The following is a 23,855-nucleotide window of genomic DNA, read 5'->3' as shown; positions in this document are numbered from 1 at the left end:
TGTGGATTCTCTGCCATCTGTGAGTTAGGGTTGGTCCAAGTGAAACTATTTCTCTGGAACTGGGTTCTCACTAAAAACAAAATGTTCTAGTTAGGACTTACATGGAACCCCTACTAAAAATAGCCCATTAGAGAGACTTTAAAATTAAGTATAAGATTTCCATACTTACAGAATAAGATAGCAATAGGGAATTTTCTTCCTTTGTTGTTGATGATCACTGTGAAGTACTTGGGTGTATATGAGTCTTTGGGCTCCTTGTAGTTTATTCATACTTGAGACTTGGTTCTTGAATGATCACACATGTTGGGTTGTTTTTCTTCTAAGTAAAACCCAAGTATTCCTGGACTTTCTGATCTGTTTCTGATACACTCAATGAACATGTACCTTTCTGAGATGTATTAGTCTTTTGCTTAAATATATCTTGATACTCTTTCACTTTTCAGACGAGCTAACATTATACATTTCCTAACTGTTTCCTGACTGAAGACTTAATCATATTTTGTTTTAGTGGTGTTCTCCTCCTGCTTCAGAATGCTTTGGTTCTGAGACTTATAATGGTCTTTAATGTTTTACAGGAAGCTGCCAGTCTTAATATCTTTGCTCTCCAAAGTGTTCCCTTTTGTCACCTGTGTTTCTCCCTCCAGGTTCCATACATGTTTTAAAAAAAAGAGGCAAGTAAATATGTAAATAACCTTTGAGGTTAGGCAGCTGTTGGATGGTGCTGTGGAATGAAATCTTAGTGCTGGAGTAGAGTAGCTGAATTAAAAGGTGTGTGGTTTTACTTGTTGGCATTTTGGTTGAGTACTATCAGCTGGAGATGTGTGAGTGGGTGGAAAGAACAGTAACGTGGAGTTCATGCTGAATTATGTTTTGCTGGAGGAAAGCTATTCATTAGTCTCATAGCTGGCACATGCCTCTTTATTCCTTCTCTAAAGTAGTATCTGACGACTTTGATGAAAAGGTTGATATGACATTAAGGAATTGGTTCTGCCTCATCTACTGATGTGCAAAAGCCTTTCTGCCCTTGGCAGAGCTGAGTGAGACACAGGCAGCATGCCAATCCTCACTTTGCTCTAGGGAGGGCATGCATGTGGTAAATGGTTCAGGGTTTGAGAGCTTGGCTGCATCTCTGGGTGTTCCAGGGAGGTTGATGTCGGGGTATCCAAGCTCGGCTCCGCGGCTCATCGTGTCTCCACCTACGCCCCTCTCTGGGTTTTTCAGGACTGTCCTAAGGACAAAATACTCTTTCGTCATTTCTAAATTTAAAATGGATGTGGTAATGAGGAATAAGAATTTCAGAGACCAGTCAATTGTCGCTGTGCAGGAGAATTCCTGGCTGCTGCACATTTCTCATGTGTCACTGGCTGGCTGCCTCATGCCTGAGGATGAAGCAGGGCACGAAGGCAGGCTTGTGGTACAGGGTTCAGCTTCACTGCAGGCTTTCTTCTGACTCACTGACAAATAACATTCACATGCCACAATTAAGTCATTTGGCTTTTGTTTTCATTTATTTTACCACTGCTTTGCACGTCCTGTTTGTAAGACTGTGTAATTTAAGATGCTTTTTTCATATGTATCAGTTTTAAAAATGACGTATTTGTAAGATGCCTATGCTGGAACAAGCAGAGAATGTGTTTCATTCTGATGTGCTAATTGATAATGTTTTATTAATAGACTTTTATTTCAACCACTTTTATGTTGAATTAGTGAAAAATTTTTCTTCCTTTTGGGAAGAAACAGAGAGAGAAAAGGAAAATATACAGCTTCTTTTTCTCTGGAAACAGCAGTTATTATTTATTCCAGGCACATGAATAACCATTAATTTGTATTTTCTTTACAGAGTAGATAGGATATTTGGATAATGTGCTTTTTAAGTGTCTTGGCAGAATATACACATGATAGATAGTTATTTCAGTGCTGAACTAGCAACAATCCACCTGGCTTTAAAGTATTAATATAGGCTTTATAACTTATATCTTGTTGTCTCATGGTTGCTTTTGACATTAAATTTGCCTTTGAAAATACATTAGTTTATTCTTACCCAGTTACAGTTTGTATTAAGACTGAAAGCAAAATATACTTTGCTTCATACAGAGATGTTCAAACTATATGAAAAATACAGTTACACCGAATGAAAATTATGATACAGTTTTCAAGTGTTCGTTGTGCATTTGCAAGTTAAATTTTAAAAGTAGGAAAATATTTATTGGGGGTATTTGGTTAGTGGGTTAACTCAAACTGCTCTTTAAATCAAATCAATGAGCTGTCCCTGGAAGTAAATACATTTTCAAAAATGAAATTATTCTTTCTAATGTTGAAATGTAAGGATAAAGTGTTTGTAGTGATTTCTTGGTTAAACGCATGCGGCTGCCACTGGTTGTTTGCTTTGTTGCACAGAGTCCCTGTAGTAGCTGGAACCTGATTGCCAGGTTTGGAATTCAGACTAATCTTGTGTGTCCTGTGTACTTGCCTGTGCTGCTCTTCAGTCAGCAAATAGTAAAGCTAAAACCTTACTTTGGTCAATATTTACAGACAAACAATCAGCTTGTTTTTTGACAAACATCCAGTTTGTTTACAGTGAGGGTTTTTTCAGTATCATTCTTCACTTCTGCATTTGATATATGCACAGAACTGTCTGTATGCTTTTGGGAACAAGTGGCTTGTAATGGATGTCAAATCATGATTAATGTGAATATGGGGACATAGAAAACGATGCTTTCTTGTTACATGCTTTTTTGTTGTTGTTGTTTTTTAGTGGTTCACTGGTAGATCATCCAGCAAATCTTGTATTCTGTAATTCTGAATAAGCAAGTAAGGGCATGGCTATTACTGCTGATCACTTCAGAAAGTCTAGCACAGCCCACCTGGAAACAGCAATTTCTCTTATGTTAAAACTGGTAATTTTAAAAAGAAAACATGAGATTCAGTTTTATGAAATATGTTCAGGACATAGTTCTGGGAAGAAGTTAAGCAGAAAAATGTGTTTCAAAGTTCATGACAAATTATTGGGAGTGTAGGAAACTTAAAGTAACACTAAGAAATATTCTGCAGCAGAGCTTTGTAGTGTTTTGTATTTTCTACATGCCTATGAAGGTTTCCCTTATGCTGTAACATTGGGGTGTGCCATTTGAAATATTTATAGGAATGAAAAATCCTAGAAAGTAACAACAACAGTAAATCCAATTTTGAGAACTCAAAATCTTGTGAACTTCTATTGCTTTTTTTTTTTTTTTATTTGCAGACATGAACGAAACATTATGTGACATTCCCTAAAAGGAAGAATGTTCTAAAAAATATTCAGTGAAATGAAGGGGCAGTGAAAAGTGGAAAAAACATTAAAAACTTTATTTGAAATGTGGGTTTTTTGCTTGCAGGGTTTGGGAAACTCAGCTGCAAAGAGGAGGGTAACTGCTAATGTGGGTTGGTGTATCAGATGAGTTAAGATACCAGAAGATGTTCTGAAGGTTGTCCTTGTTGGGAGATGAAGCTGAACACATCCAGACTGGGGACAGGTGCCAGATGAGCATTGTGGGAACACTGGTGCACTCTTTTCAGGTGGCTTTTCGAGATTCAGTTCACTTTGAATCTGGAATTTTACAGTATTTTGTAAACTGAGCAAGGAGTTTGAGAAATAATGGTTATTCACTTGTACACCCCATTTGAGTGATAGTTTTTGATCCTTCTTGCTGCTGTGGGAAAGTGAGGTTGGCTGTTTTCTTCAGTCTGTAGAGAAAAAAAATAAAAGAAATTTTAATCAGAAAATCTCCTTTTACTTAAAGGAATTTCAGATGGGCATAAAATAAACTGAGTATTTACAATGCTCAGGCTCAGGCTGGGTTTTTGTAAGGAGTTAAATGTGGGTTTTTTAGGCAGAGAACATTTTAGTAGAAATCGTGAGAAAAGAAATAACTACTGAACCACACCCTATTTTTAGAATGTGTTTTTGACGAATACTGATATTCTTTTTAAGATGTTTCACATAAAAATTCTTATTCTTAGTAATGAATTGGGGTGTGAAAACACCTGAAAGGCTAATTAATTATTATAACATCAAATAAGCATCATTTGCTTGTTGATCAGGCAGAACTGAAGTCATTAGTGCTATCAATAGAATGCTGTTTAATGAAAACAATAGCATTTTGATTACCCAACAGTGCCCAAGGACACTGTAAATTTACTGATAATTAAGTATTTGGTAACGCAAGTTGCTGCTCTGAATGAAATTTAAAATTAACAGACCCTTCTGAGGCACACTTAAAAATCTCTGTAATAAATAATAAAGGCATTGAAGGACATGAATCAGTGATTTTCAGTGAATCATTTGAATCAGAGGTGCACATTTCACACCTGTGTCGTTGGGCTGTGCTGCTCCCGAGCTTTCTGCAGCTGATGGATGGGGCAGCGGATGTCTGGGTCTGGTGTGGTGGGAACACCACAAAGCCTCAGCCTGTGACCACAGTGTGGCTTGCAGGGCCACACCAGAGCAGAGGGGCTGGGTTTGGTGGGATGGAGGTTGTCACCACATCCTCAGACAGAGGATGAGCAAAGCCTTGGTGGGCTTCCTCAGTGGCTGTAGAGATTCCTTCTGGTGACTGCCCCGTGCTCTGCTGTAGCCACGGCAGGATAACACTTCTGTTTTGGTCTGGATCCGTGCATTTTCAAATTTCTGCTTTTAGGATAAATTATGTAACTACTTGCACCTGTGAACTTAGAGCAGTGCTCAGTGAAAATGAGTTAAAAGAATATTTTCATGAAACAGTTGTAAGAGGAGAGCAAGAATTTCTTAATTTGCTTGAACGTTTCTGCTCGTTATTTAAGAAATATGTTGTTACATTTCTTCGAATGTGAACCAAAAGTTATAGTCATAAATACAGCCTCTCATGAAATCTGATAGCTGATTTCTTCTGTAATTAACAGAAAATATGGACAAGTGATGTTGGCAATGGCTTTCACGTGAATTCTGTGCATTTCTGGTTAGAGGAAAAAATGAAATAGTTGAGAGAAGACATTGGATTTCTGGGAAAGCTAGCCTGCCCCTGATCTGCATTTAGTCAAAATCCATTTTGGTGAATGTTCTGGACAGATTTATTACCAATTAGCTTTATTTCCTTACATTTATGCAGCTATTGACTATGTTTTATGTACTTGATAAGAGTTTAGAGTGCTGTCATCTTGTTACGATGTAAACTCTAGAGAGCCACGGTATTGATCTGTTTTTTTCTTACGTATACCATTGCAAGTATTTTAATAGAAGCTTCAAAATAATTTCCACATATTGGCAGTTGAACTTGTACACGAACAAAATAGATTTGTGATCAAGCACTGAAAATTCTTGAAATCTAAACCAGCTTCTATTGCTGGAAAATATTTGCTAGATAGAAAATAAGCCAGACTACTTGATAGAAGATCATGGAAATATTATTTTAAAATAAGTAATTTGAAGATGAATGAACAAAAATGAAGGCTCAAATGATTACATAGTGCAGATAAACTATTGAGCAATTACTACTGTTATTATTTCTTTATCATAAAACAGTTACATAGGTATTTATAAAAGGAAATTTGCTTGCAATTTTTTTTAAATGATTATAGAACAGGGAAAGGAAACAGGATGAGTTTAGGAAAGAAAATTAGCAGTGATGGTATAAAACTAATAATCAGTGATCCAGAGCAAGGGCATACAATGGAAAATGCTTGATTTTATTGTTAATGAAATAAAGTAATAGCAGTAATTGGCTAATTTCCTATCTTTCTTACCTTTGTAGAAGAAACATGCTTAAGGAATGCTACTTCTGCTGCTCCTGGTATAAAAACATGCTGTCTTGTCCTGAAACTAAAATTTTTCATATCTTTTCCAGCACTGACCAAAAGCTTGAAGGAGTATAAAATCAGAGCAAGCTTGTGTGGTGCTTCCCTGGGTACCATCCCACCCTTCAGCCAGCCAGTGATGTTTGATTCACAGAGCTCAGTGAATTTCTTTTCCACAGTTTCGGATAGGCTCTACATAAATCCTATATAATTTTTTGCCATCCATAGATGCTCATTGTAGGGAGTTTGGGGCATCCAGAGATAGCTGTGATTGCTCAGGAAAGCTTGGCAAAAATGCTAAGGGTGAGGGAAGGTAAGAAAGATGAGAAGGGGGTAGTTGTGGGGTAGTGTGACAGTGGCTGAAACACTTTGACATTGCCTTTGAGGGTGCACTGGCTTGGGGTGACACCCAAGAGGGGACAAGCAATGCAATGGGAGAAGGACCCCAGGCTTAACTCTTCTGGTATTTATATGTATGTGTGTACAAATATACGTATATATGTGTGTACATACACCTATATCTGTATCTCTGTGTCAGTGTATATATATGTATGTGTGTATATATATATATATATATATATATATAGTCATGAGAGCGGCCAGCAAAAATGGGATGCTGTGCAAGGCAGGAGATGAGGAGTGGTTGGATGAGAGGGCTTTTCTTTCTGTGTAGACAGAAGTCCAATCTCAATAAATCTTAAGAATGTAGAGGCAGATACAACAAAACACATTCATAACTGAAATTACAGTAAAACTGAGAGCATGGCTGTATGGGTTATTTGTTTTTAACTTGCACTTGCCAATTGGGTAACTCTCAATTTGTTCTCTGATTATTTACTAAGCAACAAATTTTACCAGGCCCTTTTAACAATTAGTGATAATCCTGTGGACAGGGCTACATGGAGGTGTTTTGCCTAATTTAGGATTATTGTGCCTGGCTTTAGTGTAGCTTTAGCTGGTCTTGCAGCTTCCACTTTACCTCCTGATGTTTTACTCCATGAAATACAGCAACTGTTCTGTTTTTAAAAGGGGAAAATTGTCCTGTACATGAATTTCTAATTGAAGTGCCAACCAAAACAAGATAAATGAAGCAGACTCGTTAAATGAAGAATTTATGGACGGAGCATGATCTGTGTCTGAGAAACTTAAAAGAAAGTCCTTAGAGTTTATTATTTTTGCCTCGTGTTTGTTTGCCCAGGCTGGGTGTGTGCTTGCACAGTTTTTGTGAGTTCATTAATGGGTCAGCTGTGGGCAGTTGTACATAACAGAACAGCCATATATGCTGTTTGCTAGGTCTGATGCTCAGTAAAAAGTATGGAAAATAACATTGAATGTTACCTTCTGTTTCTTGCACATAACTTATAATTATGCAGTTGCTTTTGGCAAATACAAAATGTCAAAGAAGGAGGAAGAATCACCATTCATTTCAAATGGAAATGATGCATAGTTTGGGGAGCCTTGTTTTTTGGTGATTTGCTTGGCACTTTTGCCATGTGTCAGTAATGTCAGCCAAAATAACATCAATAAAACCAGGGCACGTTAATGCAGAGACAATTAAGTGTGGAATTATGCTGTATGATTGCATTATCATGTCTGTAGTTGCTGAAAAACAGGTAGGGTCACATTCAAACAACTTAAATGGTCCTGCTGCTGTTGTCTGCTGTTCTACTGTGACCCTTCATGTAAGCTAAGCACCTGCCTCTCTTTTAATGATGTTTACATCTATCCTGAAGCAGCCTTTCCAAGTCAGATTTTCATCCTCTCTGTAAACTGGGTTTACAGTGGCTGCCCTACTTCCCTGCCCAATTTGCATGTAACTATTTATGTCTGAGATGTTTGCCAAGTGTTGGAAGCTCAGGTTGTGTTATCAGTGTGAGTCTACCCCAGGTCCTTGGATTTGCTTCTGACTCATTCCTTCATGCACTTCCAGACTTTGGATGCAAGAAATACTTTTCTTCTAGTGTGTCAGTCCATCATAATCATGGTGGACACCTGGGTGCTCTTCTGCTTGAGTTAAAGCCCCCCACTTCTGCAAGGGGAAGGATTATCAAATTTTAGTGGCAGGCCAGGTGCTTAGGTTCAGGTCAGTTTTCACGTTCATTCTGCAGTGCAGACACAAGCCTTGTTTTAATTCTGAGAGGGTTTATTGTTTTTCCAAAACTAGAGACATGCTTTCAGAGCAGGAGCCATTAAGGCTTCTTTTTTAACCTTTGCTCCCTGTTCTGAATTTCAGCAGCTTCTTTTGAGGGAAATGGTCGTAGTTTAGCAAGACTCGTCAGCAGTTGGATGCACTGGCTTATTAAAGAGAGTACAAGAAATAGTTCACCTCAGTCAGAGGCTGAATAGGTCAAGAAGAGATAACAAGGAATTATTAATAAGAAGTGGAAAAATAGCCAGGGGGAAGTGCAGGGGCTTAAGGTGCAATGTCATTTGTCAGGAAGATAGGAGAAATGAAGAAGCAGCTACCTTTTCCCTTCTTCCCAGGCTAACTTTAAGTAGCCAAGTGCATCTTCTGTCTGTTGCTTCAAGTTCAATTTTAGTCTATAACATTCTCTGCAGTGGGTGCAGAGGTGTGACTCCTGTCTTCTTCTGGGTAGTGCTAATTGATTCTGAGTTTATTCAATTATATGGGTTGTGTTGGTCATTTAGGCAGTGAATATGAATGTGGTCCACATCCTTTCCTTACTCCATCTTGTCTCTGGAAATTTTTGTGCCTTGACCACAAGGTAGGTTTGGATTAATGACATTGCCAACATGACTGGAATGAATAAGGTGATTAACATGAACATTGGAAAGTAAAATAAGAAGTGCTATCAAACCAAAATAAGAAGTGTTATTCAAAATCAGCTAGCAATGTATGAAATAATATTTTGGTTTTACAGATTCTAAGATTGATGTTTCCACAGTGGGGTTTTTAGGTACTGTGGTTTCTGCATGGCATATCTCATTTTGGATACTTCAGAGGATCCTGGTTTTGAGTGTTGGCTGCTCATCCTGCAGTGATTGGTCTCACATTGTCCCTCAACCTGCACAAATTCCACTGAAGTAGACCAAAAGTCTCTTTTGTCACAGTTTACTTCCAATTCTTTGTCTGTATCCCCCCTTCTTTCGTACATCCAGGTGGTGGTGTTGAGCTATGGGGCACACGAAAGGGCATGGATGTCAGTGAGATCCCAGGACATCCCACATGGATGGCTTGTGTGAACACAGCTGTCAAATGTGGAGGTGCCATTGGGGGTTTCACCTCTTTGACTTCAAAACTTGCTTTTCCAGTCTACTGGTGGGGCATATGGCAGATTCCTCTTAAGTGTGTCACTGCCCCTGCATCTCCTGCAGTCACAGCAGAGCAGGCAGGGAGGAGGTAAGTGCATTTGGCCTCTGGAGCAGCAGTTAGGACACTCTCTTAAATGCTTGCTCCCAGTCTCTGCTGAGCAGTGCCCCTTCACCTGAGCAGCTCAATCTCATAATCTCCCCCCCTTCGAGTGTGCTTAACATTCACCTGGGATGCAGGCAGAGAATAAAGCTCTGATCTTCATTTTGAAAAAGAGAACGTTTCTCTAGTAACTGCTCTCCATATGCCCTAATTTATCTTCAGGATTAGGGGTGGGCCCCCCTCACACCCCAAAGCACAGGGCATTGTGGTGGAGGGGAAAGTTTTTAGTTAATTAGGATTTTTATATTATTTCTGCCTTAGTAGCTCTTTCCAGAACCTAAATGGTTAAAGTAGAAAATGTTGGTAATTTTGCTGCAAATAAATTGATCAGTATGCAAGACGGTTGTCACCGGCTGAATCATGGTCCACAGTTAAGGTAAACAGATCTGTGATGACATTTTCTGAGCAGAATACCAATGCTGCTACATTTCTTCCCAGAGGTTTCTGACTCTTCTTATATGCGGATAAAATTTCTCTCCAAGAAGGTTTTGTTCACAGGAAAGAAATTGCATCTTTTGTAAGAGTCTTCCTTGAAGGTGGGATTTCTTATATTTTGTGATTTATTTGTAATTGTAATTCTGTCGAGAGCATGGCAAGGAATGTTTTTGCTTTTCTGCATATCCTCTCTGTACAGTAGATGTTTTTGATGTGCAGTCTATTTAAAGTGTCTGGCAATGGAATGCAAATAAAACAGTATTAACAGAGTTATCAGGAACAATGAAAACGTTTTTTTTTTTAATATTCTTTGAGAGTGAGCTCTGTTTTATAATCTCTGTAGTTAATATGTAAAAGCAATGACTAAATATACAGCTAGATTTTTAGCATTAGTGTTTCTGTGAAATATTTTTGACTATATGATGGCTTCGTGTTTTTGTTGGCATATTCTAAAGTAAGAGCTGTGATATAGTTTATTCTTAAATGTCTCTGTGCTAGGCAGAAAATCCCCCTTGCAATTGACTGCAATCAAAACCATTTAGCTGAGATGCATCTAACTCCCGTATGACTTCAGGGTAATGAAAAATACAGTTTCTAAAGTTTTTAAAATCTACTTTCTTAGAATATTTAAAAGACCATTTTGAAATCACTGTGTACGATGCTGTTGATGGGATTGGGTGCGTTCGTAATTCTGTGTTTAGCCTTAGATCCACATTTACTTGGAGTGATTGACATCTCAGCCATTCTATGGATTAGTGGCTGGAAATCTGTCGCATTTGTATTGATAAAAGTAGAATTTCCTTTTGTTTAGTCAGGTGCTGGTATCTGACTTTAGTTGTGTTTATTACAGTAGACACTGAAGGATAAAGGAGCCCTGTGGAGAGCATGATCAGTGGTACCTGGCATGGAATAGCAAACCTGGAACTGCTCCTTGCAGCTCATGTCAGGGATTCAAAGTCTCTGGGAGTCAGCAAAAACATTTCTCCAGTAGACTTTGGGTTTAAACCTGGCCCTGTCCATGTCTGCTGTATTTAGGCAAGGGGAGTATAGTGCGGGTGGCTGAAAATATTGTAATTAACAGGACTTTTTGTGAGATAGACTTAGAAAGTCTTGTCATGCACAGCACTTTAAAGCTCCCCAGCAGGATGCATGGCTGTGGTTTGTGGAGAGGAGCAGGGCAGGGGCCACCATCTCCAGGGCTGTGTGATGCTCCCTGTGAGGACACCTGGTCAAAGAGCTGCCCTTCTCTGGGAGATACCTCAGCAAGTCACAAATCTGTGTCAGGGACAAGACAGAGCTGCATTTCAGGCACTGGATCTGGGGTGGGGCTCAAGATTTAAAGTTTGGGCTTGAGAGCTGTGGTTTAATAATTCCCTAGCAAAAAAGAGAAGTCCAGGTTCATCCTGGCATGCTGCACTTTTCAGTAATTCTTGCTCTTATTGGGGTTCTCATGCGCTTTCGTGGTATCCTTGTGCAGCAGTTATCTTGTTCTTTGTGCTTTGCTTTTTGAAGTGCACAGCAGCTGTTTTTTTGCAGATCTGTGAGCAGCTTGAGACGAATGCAGATTTTGGGGGAATAAATCCCTGTATTTTATCCCAGTATTTTAATATGCATTTGTAGATTATCTTTTATTTCAGAAACATCCGTGAATATTTTGGGGTCGACCTAAATGTGGCACTGAAGTAAAGTATAATATCCAAACTTTGAATGTTCAGCAGTAAAGTCTGGACAGAAATGGAAGGACTAATTCTGCTTTTACATTGTTCCTGAATTAATGTGGCTCCTCAGGGATCCCCAAAATGGAATATCAATATTAGTGGCAGAACCTGGCCTGCTCCCAGACATGAGAGTGATAAGACAAGATCTGTAAAGTGTTGTCCAGCTGGAGGAATGTTCTCTAAAGATTGTGAGTGTTGCACTGGGTTTTGTTCTAATAACATTTCTGTGTTCTTTGGCAGATCTGTAGGAGCTCTCTAACCTCCAAATGAAATACCACACACATTTTCTCAGCAAAAATAAAATTATTTCTATTTGACATTAAGAAACACTAACACTTTCAAAGATTATAAAGAATTTTGTTCAGAACTCTGCCTTGATGATTACAGATGATTTTCATGATTGTTCAGCTTGACCTTGTTTCACTTCCTGAGAATTGTACCCTTACATTTGTGCTTTAATTTTGGGTAGAGTAAGCAATACTTGTTTATTTCCATTGGCAGAAGGGAAGTCCACTCTTTGAACATTCAATCTCAGAAAGAGAACACCATGTTTCCCAACACTTCTTGCTGATGAAACACTTCTCTGAGCATCAGTGTTAATGTGTATCTGGACATGGGTTTAGATAAGCCTAAAAACATGATCTTTATGATTGTTGACTCAGCATGTCTTTTTTGTTGTTGTTTTTTAAACATATCTGTAACCAACTTGGTGCTGCAGGTCTGGGCTTCCACGCTAATTTATGCTCCAGCAGGGTGACAGGGACTGCCCTAAATTTATGTAGCTCTTCAGAATTGTGAGCTATTAAGACTTTCTTATGTTATTTTTTCTTTTGGTCTGTGTCTGATGCATTCTCCTGGGTTTTTTGTTCTGTTTATGCTAATAGGCTCCTTGGGATGCTTCTCTACCACAGTATTTCTAGCTGAGACTCCAGTTTGAGTGCCATTTTTTCTTCTCTTTCTTGTTTTCTTTCCAGAGCATACATAGACAGGTAATTTCACACATGTTTGGTCAGAGAAGCACCTGATTGTTCCATCAGATTTTGCTTTTGGCTTTGCTTTCCCAGGTTGGCCCTTGTTTTTGAGATAACATGTCAAAATGTTTTTACTTTCCTCACCAGGCATATTTTATAAATGTAAAAATATAATCAAGATCTGCTTCTTTTTTATATTCTCATGAATGAGTAGAGGTGAAAGTAATTTGGGAAGCAGTTCAGATGCATTCCTTCTTCCATCAAGATGTTCTTGTGGCCTTCAGCTCTTCCAAGTTCTTACAGCCACGATCTATTGTTGACATTTCTGCACAGCTATCCAACTTGGATAGAGCTCCTGACACCCAGCTGGCTGCAGCTGAGCACTGAGGTCACTTTGTCATCTCTGTCCCTGGAGTCCTCCTGTAGTGCTCAGGTGTTGGAGCACCAGGGTGCTGTGTGAGGAGCTCCACTGCTGCCCTGCCTGGCTCAGGTTCAGGGTGTTCCATCCTCCATGGAGCTCTTCCCTTGGAGTTGCTCTCTTTGCTGTGTGGCTTGAAGGAGACCAAAGCTTTCTCCATCAGCAGAACTTTAATTCTGTTGTTTCAGGAGAGAGAGCCTGGAAAGCTGACTGCTTTTCTCAGCAGTGTATGTGCACCTCGAGCACCTCATGAGAGCTCACCTCACACTGTGGGTGATGTCTCTGGCATGGGAAGCTCTGAAATGGAAAGGTAAATTGGGTGTCTTACACACTGATACATGTACAGATCTGTCACAGCTGCACCACAATGCTGCAGAATGGAAAGTCTTGTGATTTGAAAGTCTGAGCCTTTCCTCCCTCTTAGCTGAGCTTTCATGTGGATGGGTGTCAATGCATCCCCAATTAATTTTTTTTCCTCTTGTGCTCATATCTTGGCAATGGAAGTTTTTGAAGACCTCCTCATAGAGCAGTAAGCACAATGAATTTGGTTTCCTTCTCCCAAGACAGTGAAGACTTACATGAAGGCTGACTTGTCTAAGAAGTTACTTTCTGTATTGCACTGTCTTTGTGCACTTCTGTAGAATCAAGATACCTACAAAGTAATTCTTTAGCTTATATAGGCACATGATCTGTTTTTTGTAAAATGTTTTTTTTTTATGTGTTTTTGGACACTGACATAACTGAACCTCTGCTTTGGCCATTCCTTTTACCTTTTTTTCTCTCTTTATAAAAAATACACAGTTCTGTTTCTCTTCCTACTTGAATCTTGATAGCTACCCTTGCCTCTTACATTTTCATACATGTAAGGCTGAAAATACATGCAGAAAAACAACTCATTCTGCCTATCCACAACCACTTAAATTGGACAATGATCAAAACTGTCTGCCTAGATCTCCATGACTTGTCAGGGGGTGAGAGCAAGAGCTCTACAGAAAGGTTTGCTCAACCTGTTTTTGGGTGCACCTCTAAGCATGGAATGCATAAAGGAGAGCAAGGGGGATTTGTTTCCTTTTTTTGGTGAGCTATAAAGTTACCTTAACAATTTTGGCTTTTGGATGCAACTCCGGGTGTGTTTTTTCATCATCTTTGGTTTAGATTGAGGAAAATGAGGTTACAAAAGTTTCTCATCACAGTACATTGTTTTTCTTATTCTTAAAATATTGCTCAGAGATGATCTGAAATTGTCTTACAGTTACTAATTTAAAAAAATCTGATCTCCTTGATGATCTATATGAAAACGTTTCTGAGTGACAGGGACACTTTGCAGGTAGATTTATTATGGTTTTTACCATCTGCTTTAATAAATGAGTGAGCTGAGCATTTCAGAATGACCTTCGGTTCTACCCATGAGAGATGAGTTTGAATGTTCTGAGTGAATTATGGGCATTAGACAGCTAAGGGAACTTATTCTGGAAATAGTGATTTACCAGTTGTTTGCATGCTGACGCTTTTATTTGTCTGGAGATATGCTAATGTGCTTTAATGTTGTGTTTCCACATAGCTGCATCTTTAGCCACTTTCTGTGGTGTGGGGACATAGGCAGCAGTCTCATTGTTTGGCCTTGCAGACTTTGTTAAAAAATATTGGATTGCTCTGTTGCTTTTTTTGTTGAAAAGGAGTTAATAAAACTAAATGTACTAGAAGAAATCCATGAAATCAGTGAACAGATAAAGTGTTATTATTTGAAATGCATAATGTTGCATAATGGATGTGTATAAAGTGTGGCAGAGATGGAAGTGCTCTCCAGACATAATGAAAGAACATGGATTCCTGTTTCCATAATTGAAGTTATTTCATACTTATCTGTTAGGGAAAAAATAGCAGGATTTTTTAAACAGATTTGCTTTCCATTAGTAATTATATTTAGCTGTAGCTCCAGATACCTTGCCAAGTTGTTTTTTTTTTTTTTTAAGTTGGAAGGAAGATGCATTTTCTTTCAAGATAATTAAATGTTTTGACTGTAGATTTTTCCTCCAGAGTGAATAAAGTATATGTGCATTAGAAAAAAGTTTTAATTGCCCATATAGTTTATAAGAGTTATATGGAGGAAAAACATTTTTAATCCCATGCTTAATAACGGGATTGAAGAAAAGGGTATAAATATGTTATATTCCACTTTTCTTTTTTGAAGTGTAATGAACTGTTATTAATAGACTTCAGAAGTACTTGCCATTAGCTGTCTAAAAAACATTGTATAAGGTGAGCTTTTGCAGTTTCTCACATCAGAGTTTTGAGGTTTATTAAACCTGTGGCTATACCTCAAGCCCTGGCAGAGGGATAAATATCAGCCTGAATTTCGGGCTCAGTTCTGCTCTGCAAGACACCAGACAGAAATGCAGGAAGCCTTTGAGCTCTTTCAAGTTCAGTTTGGCCCTCTGAATGCCTCCAGAATATAAATAATAAAAACCAGTATCACCTGATAATTCATCTCTGCTCTCAACTCTTGGCCTCCCTGCCAAACTGAGTTTTTCAATTATTTTGCCTGATACTGTAATCCACAGCTTCATTTGCCTTGGGGTTCAGCTCTGCATTTCTGTACAAGGCACTTTAACTCTTGTAGAAGGTTGTTGGCCTTCATCTGACAGCCTCTTTGAGACTTAAAATGAGAACCATTAGGTCAGTGGAATTACAGAGATACCTGCCTGCAATTCTCTCTGTCTCCCAGGCACCATAATGTCTGTTGATCTGGGCTTTTTCTGAAGAATCAGTGACTCTGTTGGGTTTTAGTAGGAGAGCTTTACTTTTCCTTAGAAATAAAAAGGAAACTTTCTCTCTTTGTTTTGGGAAGGGCCTGTCTCTAAGGTTATCAGCAGAGGTTTCTTGTTGAAGGTAATGGATTAAGGGATTTCCCCCACCTCTTTCCCTCCCTCTGCCTTTCAGAAATGGCATCAGACATTCCTGGCTCGGTGGCCTTGCCGGTGGCTCCGATGGCGAGTGGACAAGTGAGGATGGCAGGATCCATGCCTTCCAGAGGCGGAAAGCGTCGCTCTGGGTAAGCCATCTCCTTTTTCTTCAGGTCTGAAACTGGAAATGACTTGTCTTGGAAAACTTAAAATGCACCTGTATATATGTGTGTGTTTATTATGTAATTTTATATTTACATAAACTGCATTATGACATTAGTCACTGATGTTTTGTTTTTCTCTTCAATGCATCTGTTCTTCCTGCAAGATCAAACTTGCTGATGAGCATATGGCTTGTTGTTTTGCTTGTTTCAAAAGATTTTCAGGTTTGGCAAAGCATCCAGAAAGGAGTTTGGATCCTGTGGCTGTTGTAGATACAATGAATGCATATTGCCTGTGTCTTTAATCTCACAATGATTTATCAAATGAAAAAAGGTGGCAAGATTGCACATGAGGACCTACTCAATTTCATCTGAAGGTTACACTTCAAATCTCTTAAAGAGAGGCCTGTTAAAGATGTTTTCTTTATAGTTCCAGGTACAGAAATACCATGAGAGCTCACTCTTCAGAAGTTGTGGACCATGATACTCTAGGTCTCACTGGAAGCAGCACAGACTTCTGCTGGGAGGAGGGACTGAATCAAATTCAGCCCTTACACAAGCTTGAGGGCTCTGCTAAAGAGGAAAATTGTTGTGTGTGGTGTCAGAGACTGATGTGGTGTAGGGGTAGTTGCCCACATCAGATTGCTCTGTGGCAACTCACAGTAATTCTCTGTGTTAGAAGAAAAGTGTAGCAAGAGCTTGAGAAGAACAGAAAACTACTCTCTAGTGTTACCAACTCCCTCCTGTTTTTATCAAAGGTTGATCACAAATAGTAATGGTCTTTGGATGGTGCTTTCTCAGACATGACTGATCTGAGAGTCTCTTTAAAAGAGATTGCTTGGTCTTATATTTAGTCCTAAATCAGACAGTGGTGGGGCTTAAGAGGATCAGCAGTGAGTGGAATCTTCACTGGCGAGCAGCTAAGGAGGACATTATTCCTGGCAAGAGCTGCTCTAGGGATTGTTCACCGAGGTATGTTGCCAGCTTTGTGTGTCTGCTCCAGTAGCAGCACTGGAGTCTCAATCCTGGGAAAACCCATGCCTTAATCTTGGAGTGAATTAACCAGGGAGAAGGTTGGCCTTGCCTCGAATGCGGAGCGAGGTTGGTGTGATGTGAACGCTGGAAGGTTGTTCTGAAGGGTGTTCCTTTGGACAGAACAGTTTGAATATCACCCCCAACTGAGCGCCCTTCCTCTGCTGAGCTAACTGTATGAAATTGGTTTGAGAAACTCCTAAAATCTGTCTTTGACAGGCATCACATTTTATTTTCATGCTGCTGAATGAGAAAACCTTTTTAAACTTGCACTCAAAAGAAAAGACAAAGCGTTAACATCTTTTCATTGCTACCTAACATAGATAAGGTTTTGTACTTGAGTTGCAGGATATTTGATCTCTTTTTTGATCATAAACCATGTCAGCTCTGAATATCAGTTTGCAATTTACTGTTGCCAAGATTTGATGCTGCTGACTGTGAAATATTGTGATATTAAATACTGACTTGATATTAATTGAAATGCTTTAACTGTTGCATTTTAAATATTGTCATTTGTTTGTAAGAAGGTGAAGTGAGGGGAGGGTGGAGTAACAATCAAATTATTTTAAATGTCTTTAACATGTTGATTCAGTGAGTAAATTAGTATAGATTCACTTTTATACCTGGATCGTGGTATTTCATCTGTGCACTACAGCTCTGAACTAATTGCCTTTCTCCAAGCCTGAGCTGAGAGTGCTTTTTTTTATTATTTTATATTTTTTTAATGTTTGCCCTATGTCTATTCAGACCTTGAGGGAAAGAATGCCTGCTGTGTCTAATTCCTCTGAGCTTTTCTTTGAACAAAAGTTGCAACTAACACTTGGTCCTTTCACTGCTGGTGATACATCTTTGTACACTTCAATCCTTGGGCATTTTAGGAGTGTTCTCTGTCAAACATAAAGGAGTGGAGCTAGCATACACAGCCAGCTTTCCCAGTTTTGGTTATCTCTGAAAATTGTTTCTTCTTTCATAATTGCTGAGGCAAGCTGGCAGAATAATTGCTGTGTGGACTTGAATATAGATCAGTTTAAACTCATTGGCTGTCCAGAAGGTGTTTCTGCCGTGTCGGCATTTGGCTTCATTGACAGCTTGGAAAAATATTTTTTTCCTTTCTATAAAATATACCAACTACTTCATGAAAAAAGTGACAGCATAATGCACTGCAGTGGTCAATGACTACCTTGGATTAATGCACCCTCAGTTCTTTATTTAATGTGGTTTTAATGCAGGCTTTGCTGTATTAGAGGATAGGGGCTTTTTTCACCTTCCTGGGCTGTCTGTACTTGGGCAGGGAGGGTTGGGGTTTTTTGGATGAATTGGTTTCAGATGCATTGGTTTTGTTTTGGTTGATGGTGTAGTCTTGCCTTTTCTCTGAACCAGAACTAGCAAAATCTGGGGAAAAGAGACCTCACTCCACCATTCTACCCCTCAATCTTGTGCTCAATAAAAGGCTGTAATACAGATCCCCATCTGCTTCTCAGCTGCATTTGCTCCTGACCATTCCTGCCTGCTCTCTTCATACACTGTGTAATCATGGCAAGCAGCTTTTGACATTTCTTGGGAATTTTACATAGTAATTTTGTTGCAGTGTTGAAATCCTCTCACATGTCAATGTTTTAATATGTGCAGATCCACCTTGTTGGAGGCATTTTGGTTTGTTGTTTTTTTTTTAAGAAAATGTTTCTAATTAAGAAAAATTAATTTTATAGAAGTATTTTTATTACTGTATTTATGGTAGCCACACATCTTCTAAGGAAAATGCATTTTAATAAGTACCTCATGCATCAGGCCTTTTCACGACTGATGTGAACACTATGAAAAAGGAAAACAAGATTTATGCTGTCTCTTCAAAACAAAAGAGCATAGTTCAGCTCTTTATAAAGCCTTTTTTTAATGGGAATTTTAAATGAAGATAAAAGATAGTCTTTCTGAATCTTCTGAAATGATGTCATTTGTCTTCTGGGAGGCTGCCTCTACTGTTTTGCTAATGTGCAGTATATTCTATCTAAACAGAAGATCTTATCTGTCAGGGTATGAGGAGGTTGATGGAATATTATTTTTACATGTTCTGCTGTGTTCTATTAAAGGTTACAACTGATTCACTGCCTTTCCTTCTGCCTTGCTGTAAAGCAGACACAATGGATCAGGCAGGACACTGGAATCAATGACTTTATATCTGAGGGAGCTCCTTTTAATGTTTCAAAGGGTTTTTCATTTTGCACAGTGAAATTAGGAAATGTGTTATTAACAAAGATGGAACAGAGATGCATTTGCTGTTGGATTTTTTTTAAGTATTGATATTTTAAATTAAATTTATGTTCAATTTCTGTATGAAATAAAGGAGTTTGGGTAGTTTAACAAAGCAAAGGCATTATTTAAAGACTTAGTCTGGTGCAGACTGATAATATACCCTATGCATTCAGATTCTGCTGTGATAAGCCCACTGTAAATGTGGGAGGTGTTACCTGAGGATATTAACCCATCAAGAATTTCCTTAAGGAAGAAGCTGATATCCAACCATGTAAATAAATAGGTGTGTTAGTCACCCTCACACCCTGAGGTGGTGATACAGTGCAGGCAGCAGGATCAAGCCTTAAACTGTTATCATAATCTCTTAATTCTCTGCATTGTATTCCAGTAATAATAAACTAGATTAAATGCAGTACAGCTAATATTTGATTTTGGGTAAAACCCATCCCTTAGCACTCAGCTGGAGTATTTTGCTGGAAGCTAAATAAATCAGGGAATCTTATCCACCAAGGTATGTGATCTCAGTGTACTGGAGAGGAAGGAAAAGAGTATCAAAATTAATCTGTCCCAGATTAAAGCAGAGTCTCATAAAGTCCCTGAAGAAAAGGCTTTCCCCCACAGGTGTATAATTCTATCTGCAGCCCTTTCTCCCCAGTTTGAAACTGTGTTTCTCTCAGGTGTGTTTCAGCTGCCAGAGAAACCAAATGAGGGTGTGCCTGATGTGATGCTTTTGTGGGTGGCTTCAGGTGGAGCTATCCCAGTGCCGCCCTCCACTTGTAAACGAACATTAACATTGATTTCTGCATTTTCAGTGCAGGTAGAAACATTCCAATTCATATAAATGGGAAGGTTTTTCTGGAATGTCACATTACTGCGTATGGGGAGGAAGCAGGAAGGTGAGAGGAGACCCTGGGCTGTACCATGTGTAAATGTTAAATTTCTGGGAGTGCTGCAAGTGAACCAAGGGGGATTCAGGCTGCTGGTGGCAGCCCTGAGAGCCACATCTGGGGTCGTGCCTTAGCTGCAGCCCCGTGGCCACTGGGGGTCGGTGGTGTTCTGCATGAGGAGCTGCGGGATCACGGACCTTGGAACCGGATTTGGTGGTAATTAGGTGAGCAAAGATGTAATTTATAGCGAAAACGACGATTGCATCAAAGCTGGGCAAGTTAAATACGCAGCTTTTCTTAAAGCTCTTTGGGGAAAATGGTTTTCTCTTTGCTTCCTCCAGAAATGAATAATCAGCGTTACCATCTGGAAAATATTATTGTAAGTTTTCTCGAGCCATGTCCAATTCCTGTGCTGACTTGCTGCCCTCATTCCAATTGCACGGAGGTTGCTGTGACTCAGACACATGGGCCAGCCTGTCCTGGTTGTCAGAATTTAAGAAGGAAGAATTTAGAACAATTTAGGAAGGCAGTGCCTGACTGGCACTTCTACTTCTCTATGCTGATGTAGTTTTAGAGACTGGTTTTACATCTTTGTTCTCACACTGTGGGCATACAAATCTCAGTTTGTCATTGGTAGGAATGACAAATTAATACTGAAATAAATATCATTGTCACTTTGAAGAGTTTTGCCCTTAATAGGACTTATACCTGTTAATATGAAGTGTTAGACACATGGAATCTGTAGTTGTATGCAGTTTTACTATGCTGAAAGGTTGAAAAGCTTAGAGTGTTGAAGAAATCTGAGAAAATGTTTGCAAAAAACTATAATTCCCTATCTACACAAATTAAAAGTGATTGATCAAGGTTTGTATGTCATACTAATGTACTTTTTTATTAAAATAAATACATTAATACAATAATTGTATATGGTAGTTTTATATCATCTTGACTGTCTAGTGGCAGAGTTTTATTTGGAGATATAAATATTTATCCACCTCTTTTTAGAGGTATAAAAATTCTAAAATGCTTTGTAAATTATACTATTGTATAAGTTTGTGATGATAACATCTATGATGCAATCACACTGCCTAATCAGAATCTAATTTAGGTGTCTAAATTAGGAAGATAATCTTAATGGTCTGTGTAAGAAGTGAAGAAAGAGGTTCCTGCTTTTTGTGGCTCCCTGGAGGAGCCAAACTGGTGGGCTGGGATTTGGCCCGAGGAAGAACTCAGCTCTTCCACAGCCCTGAGGTCTGGGGCATAAATCAGCTGATGAGCTGCTCCTGGGTCTGGAGGGGATGAGCAGGACTGGAATCCTCAGTCCTTTACACCTCTAGGCAAAACACAAAACTAACAGCACTGAGAGCAGCTGGCCTGAATGTTCATGCCACCTTTGCCAAGCCTTGATTGCTGATTTGGAAATCTTGCTTTTACAGAATGGACTTTGATGATGAAGATGGGGAGGGGCCCAGCAAATTTTCAAGGTGAGCATTTACAAAAGAGTTGGGCAAGTCACTGACTTCTTTCAGTGGGGAAAGACAGCTGTCTCATTACTGATGTTTGAAAATCAATATAAGTATGGGTGAAGAACTTGCCAACAACTCAGCCCAAATATCAGTTACTCGTTTTTTCAGCTCCCTCTGAAATTTAGGCATTCTGGGAGAAACCTGCCTAATGTAGTTATTGGCTTATAAAGCTGATTGTGTGTCACAATTTCACTCAGCATCTAAATCAAATGAGAAAACTTGTGATTTTTAGCTTAGTATTTCAACTGCTGTAGATGGACTTAAGTTGTTTGACATGGCTGAAGTTGTCTTTTGGCCACTGAAAATGAAATTTCATTTCTGATTTATTTCAGATGTAAATTGCTTTTTAAGCCAATTTGGCAGATTCTAGAGATGGATTGTTTTTTAAAGTCAATGAGTTTTACATTGTGTACCATTAGGTGTAACTGAATAGTAAAAATTGACCAAACAAATGTTAATTAACATGGAGTATTCAAGGCTAGAAATAAACAGTAAACCCTCATTGCTATTTTTTCATTTTTCCTTTATTTTTCCTAGTCACACTGCATTTTTTCATTAGAAACCAAGCAGCTGCAGAGAGGGGTGTAGATACTTTGGGTAACTGCTGATTATCCACATTGTAATTGCAGCTCTGTAGCAGCAGCCATGTTGAAGCACAGCTGTCTCTGTAGACTTCAACAGGGTTATTCCAGTCAGAAAGAGAAGTGTGCTGAAGATACACTGTGGCACCATGTCATAATTTACTGGGCAAGACCAGCAGCCCTCCTGTTTGCTTGTTTTCCTTTACAGAACCAGTCTCTGGTGTTAAAACTGGTGATTTGAGGGCTTAGTACTAGTATTAGCTAGAAGAGAGTGTTAAGGGAACAAGACTGGTGAGGAATGGGAGTTGATTTGTGCCTGCAAAAGCATCGGGGTTTCTGGGCACCATGATACACATGTGTTGGTCCTTCCCCATTCTGGTTTTGGCCTTTCAAAATTTGGGTTGAGCCAATAATTCCATCACTTTTAATGGAGAAGTATGCTGTGCTGTGCTTAGACTCAGTTGATTTTAGGTGTCAGATTAAAATCTGATATTTAAGTCTTAAATGCTGTATAGACCCCAGATTGTTCTGGTTTTAGAGAGTAGAGAAAAACCATGCAGAGACACCTAGGGCTACTTTCAGACATCCTCTTCTAGTTGTTCTCCAGATTGCTTGCATGACTTATTCTTAGTTTGTTTTGGTCAAAATTACTTAGTTATCAAAGAGCTGCTGTTTAAATGTTGAAGCTAACCCAGCTGGCTTTGACTGAAGTGCCTGGAGGAGCATGTGTGCAGAGGTCAGCTGGGAGACTGGGAGGGAAAAAGCAGTAGCTGGAGGCAATGGCATCCTCAGCCCAGTTAGGCAGAGGAGGATGAGTAGCCAAGCCCCAGGCTGGTGGGAGCACAGAGTAATGTGTTAGCACACATGGCAGGTGACATTCTGCTCCTCAGGGCTTCCATCTCAGCTCAGGTATCCCTGCATGACCCCTCATCTCAGCCTGTGCATGAGCTTCCCCTGTAACATGCCTGTTCCTCATGGAATTGGTTTTTTGCAGAAAATTACTCAGTCTCAGTCTGTTCTCTGGGCAGAGTCAAGGGGAATAAAGTGGCACTGTCACTTGAATATTCTGAGGGTGCTGGTGTTGAACACAACATAAAGAAGTACAGCTCAAGACTTGCTTAAGCTTTGTCTTTACTGTTTGAATGAGGAACTTGCATAGGTGGATTCCTTACAATTTGTTTTAATTCATTTCAGACAGAAAAAAAGAAAAAGTTCATTATTGATTTGTTAGAAGAGGAGAAAAACATGCTTATTTAGGCTGTATTACATTTTTAGCTAATACATGGGACCTGTCTGTTGTAATAAATTACATCCTTTTGGAAAGGTGTAATTTTAATACCAAACCTCATTAAACTGTTCTTGAGCAGTTACAGTCTTCAGTTCTAGAAAAGCTATTACCTTATTTTTGGGTTTTCCAAAACATACCTTTTTTGTTTTGGAACTAGCAGTTTCATTTCAATTGAATGAGTCTATGCTACCAAAATCCAATTTAAAATGATTAGTGTATTTTTTAGGAAAGAGAAAGAGGAGCAGCATGTCATTTTTTACTGAAATGTCACATTGCTGCCTGTCTTTGGGACAATGCTTCAGAAACAGTGAAGCTTTAGTCCCACAGGACAAAAGTCCCATTGGTCTGGATTTCCTCCACAAAGGTGCTGCTCAAACACCACACATCCCTGGCTGGGCATCCAACTTCTGTTGATTTGAGTAGGAATGAGGTACCTGTTTACTT

General features: G+C 39.1%; 1 protein-coding gene across 4 annotated transcripts in view; it reads left to right on the top strand.

Annotated features, from left to right (window-relative positions):
• Positions 1–23,855, top strand: part of ARNT2 (aryl hydrocarbon receptor nuclear translocator 2) — a 95,991-nt gene that overhangs the window by 8,700 nt on the left and 63,436 nt on the right. For 2 of the 4 annotated variants that reach the window (XM_021537594.3, XM_021537591.3), the window contains exons 2-3: positions 15,724–15,835; positions 21,453–21,500. In XM_021537594.3, coding sequence (XP_021393269.1) covers positions 15,724–15,835; positions 21,453–21,500 — 160 coding nt within the window. The other 2 variants (XM_021537593.3, XM_021537592.3) reach the window with 2 other exon arrangements.

The sequence above is a fragment of the Lonchura striata genome, chromosome 11 (genome assembly GCF_046129695.1).
Source record: "Lonchura striata isolate bLonStr1 chromosome 11, bLonStr1.mat, whole genome shotgun sequence".
NCBI classification, from domain to species: domain Eukaryota; kingdom Metazoa; phylum Chordata; class Aves; order Passeriformes; family Estrildidae; genus Lonchura; species Lonchura striata.
The sequence above is the reverse complement of the archived record's forward strand: the minus strand, read 5'-3'. Positions and strand labels throughout refer to the sequence as shown.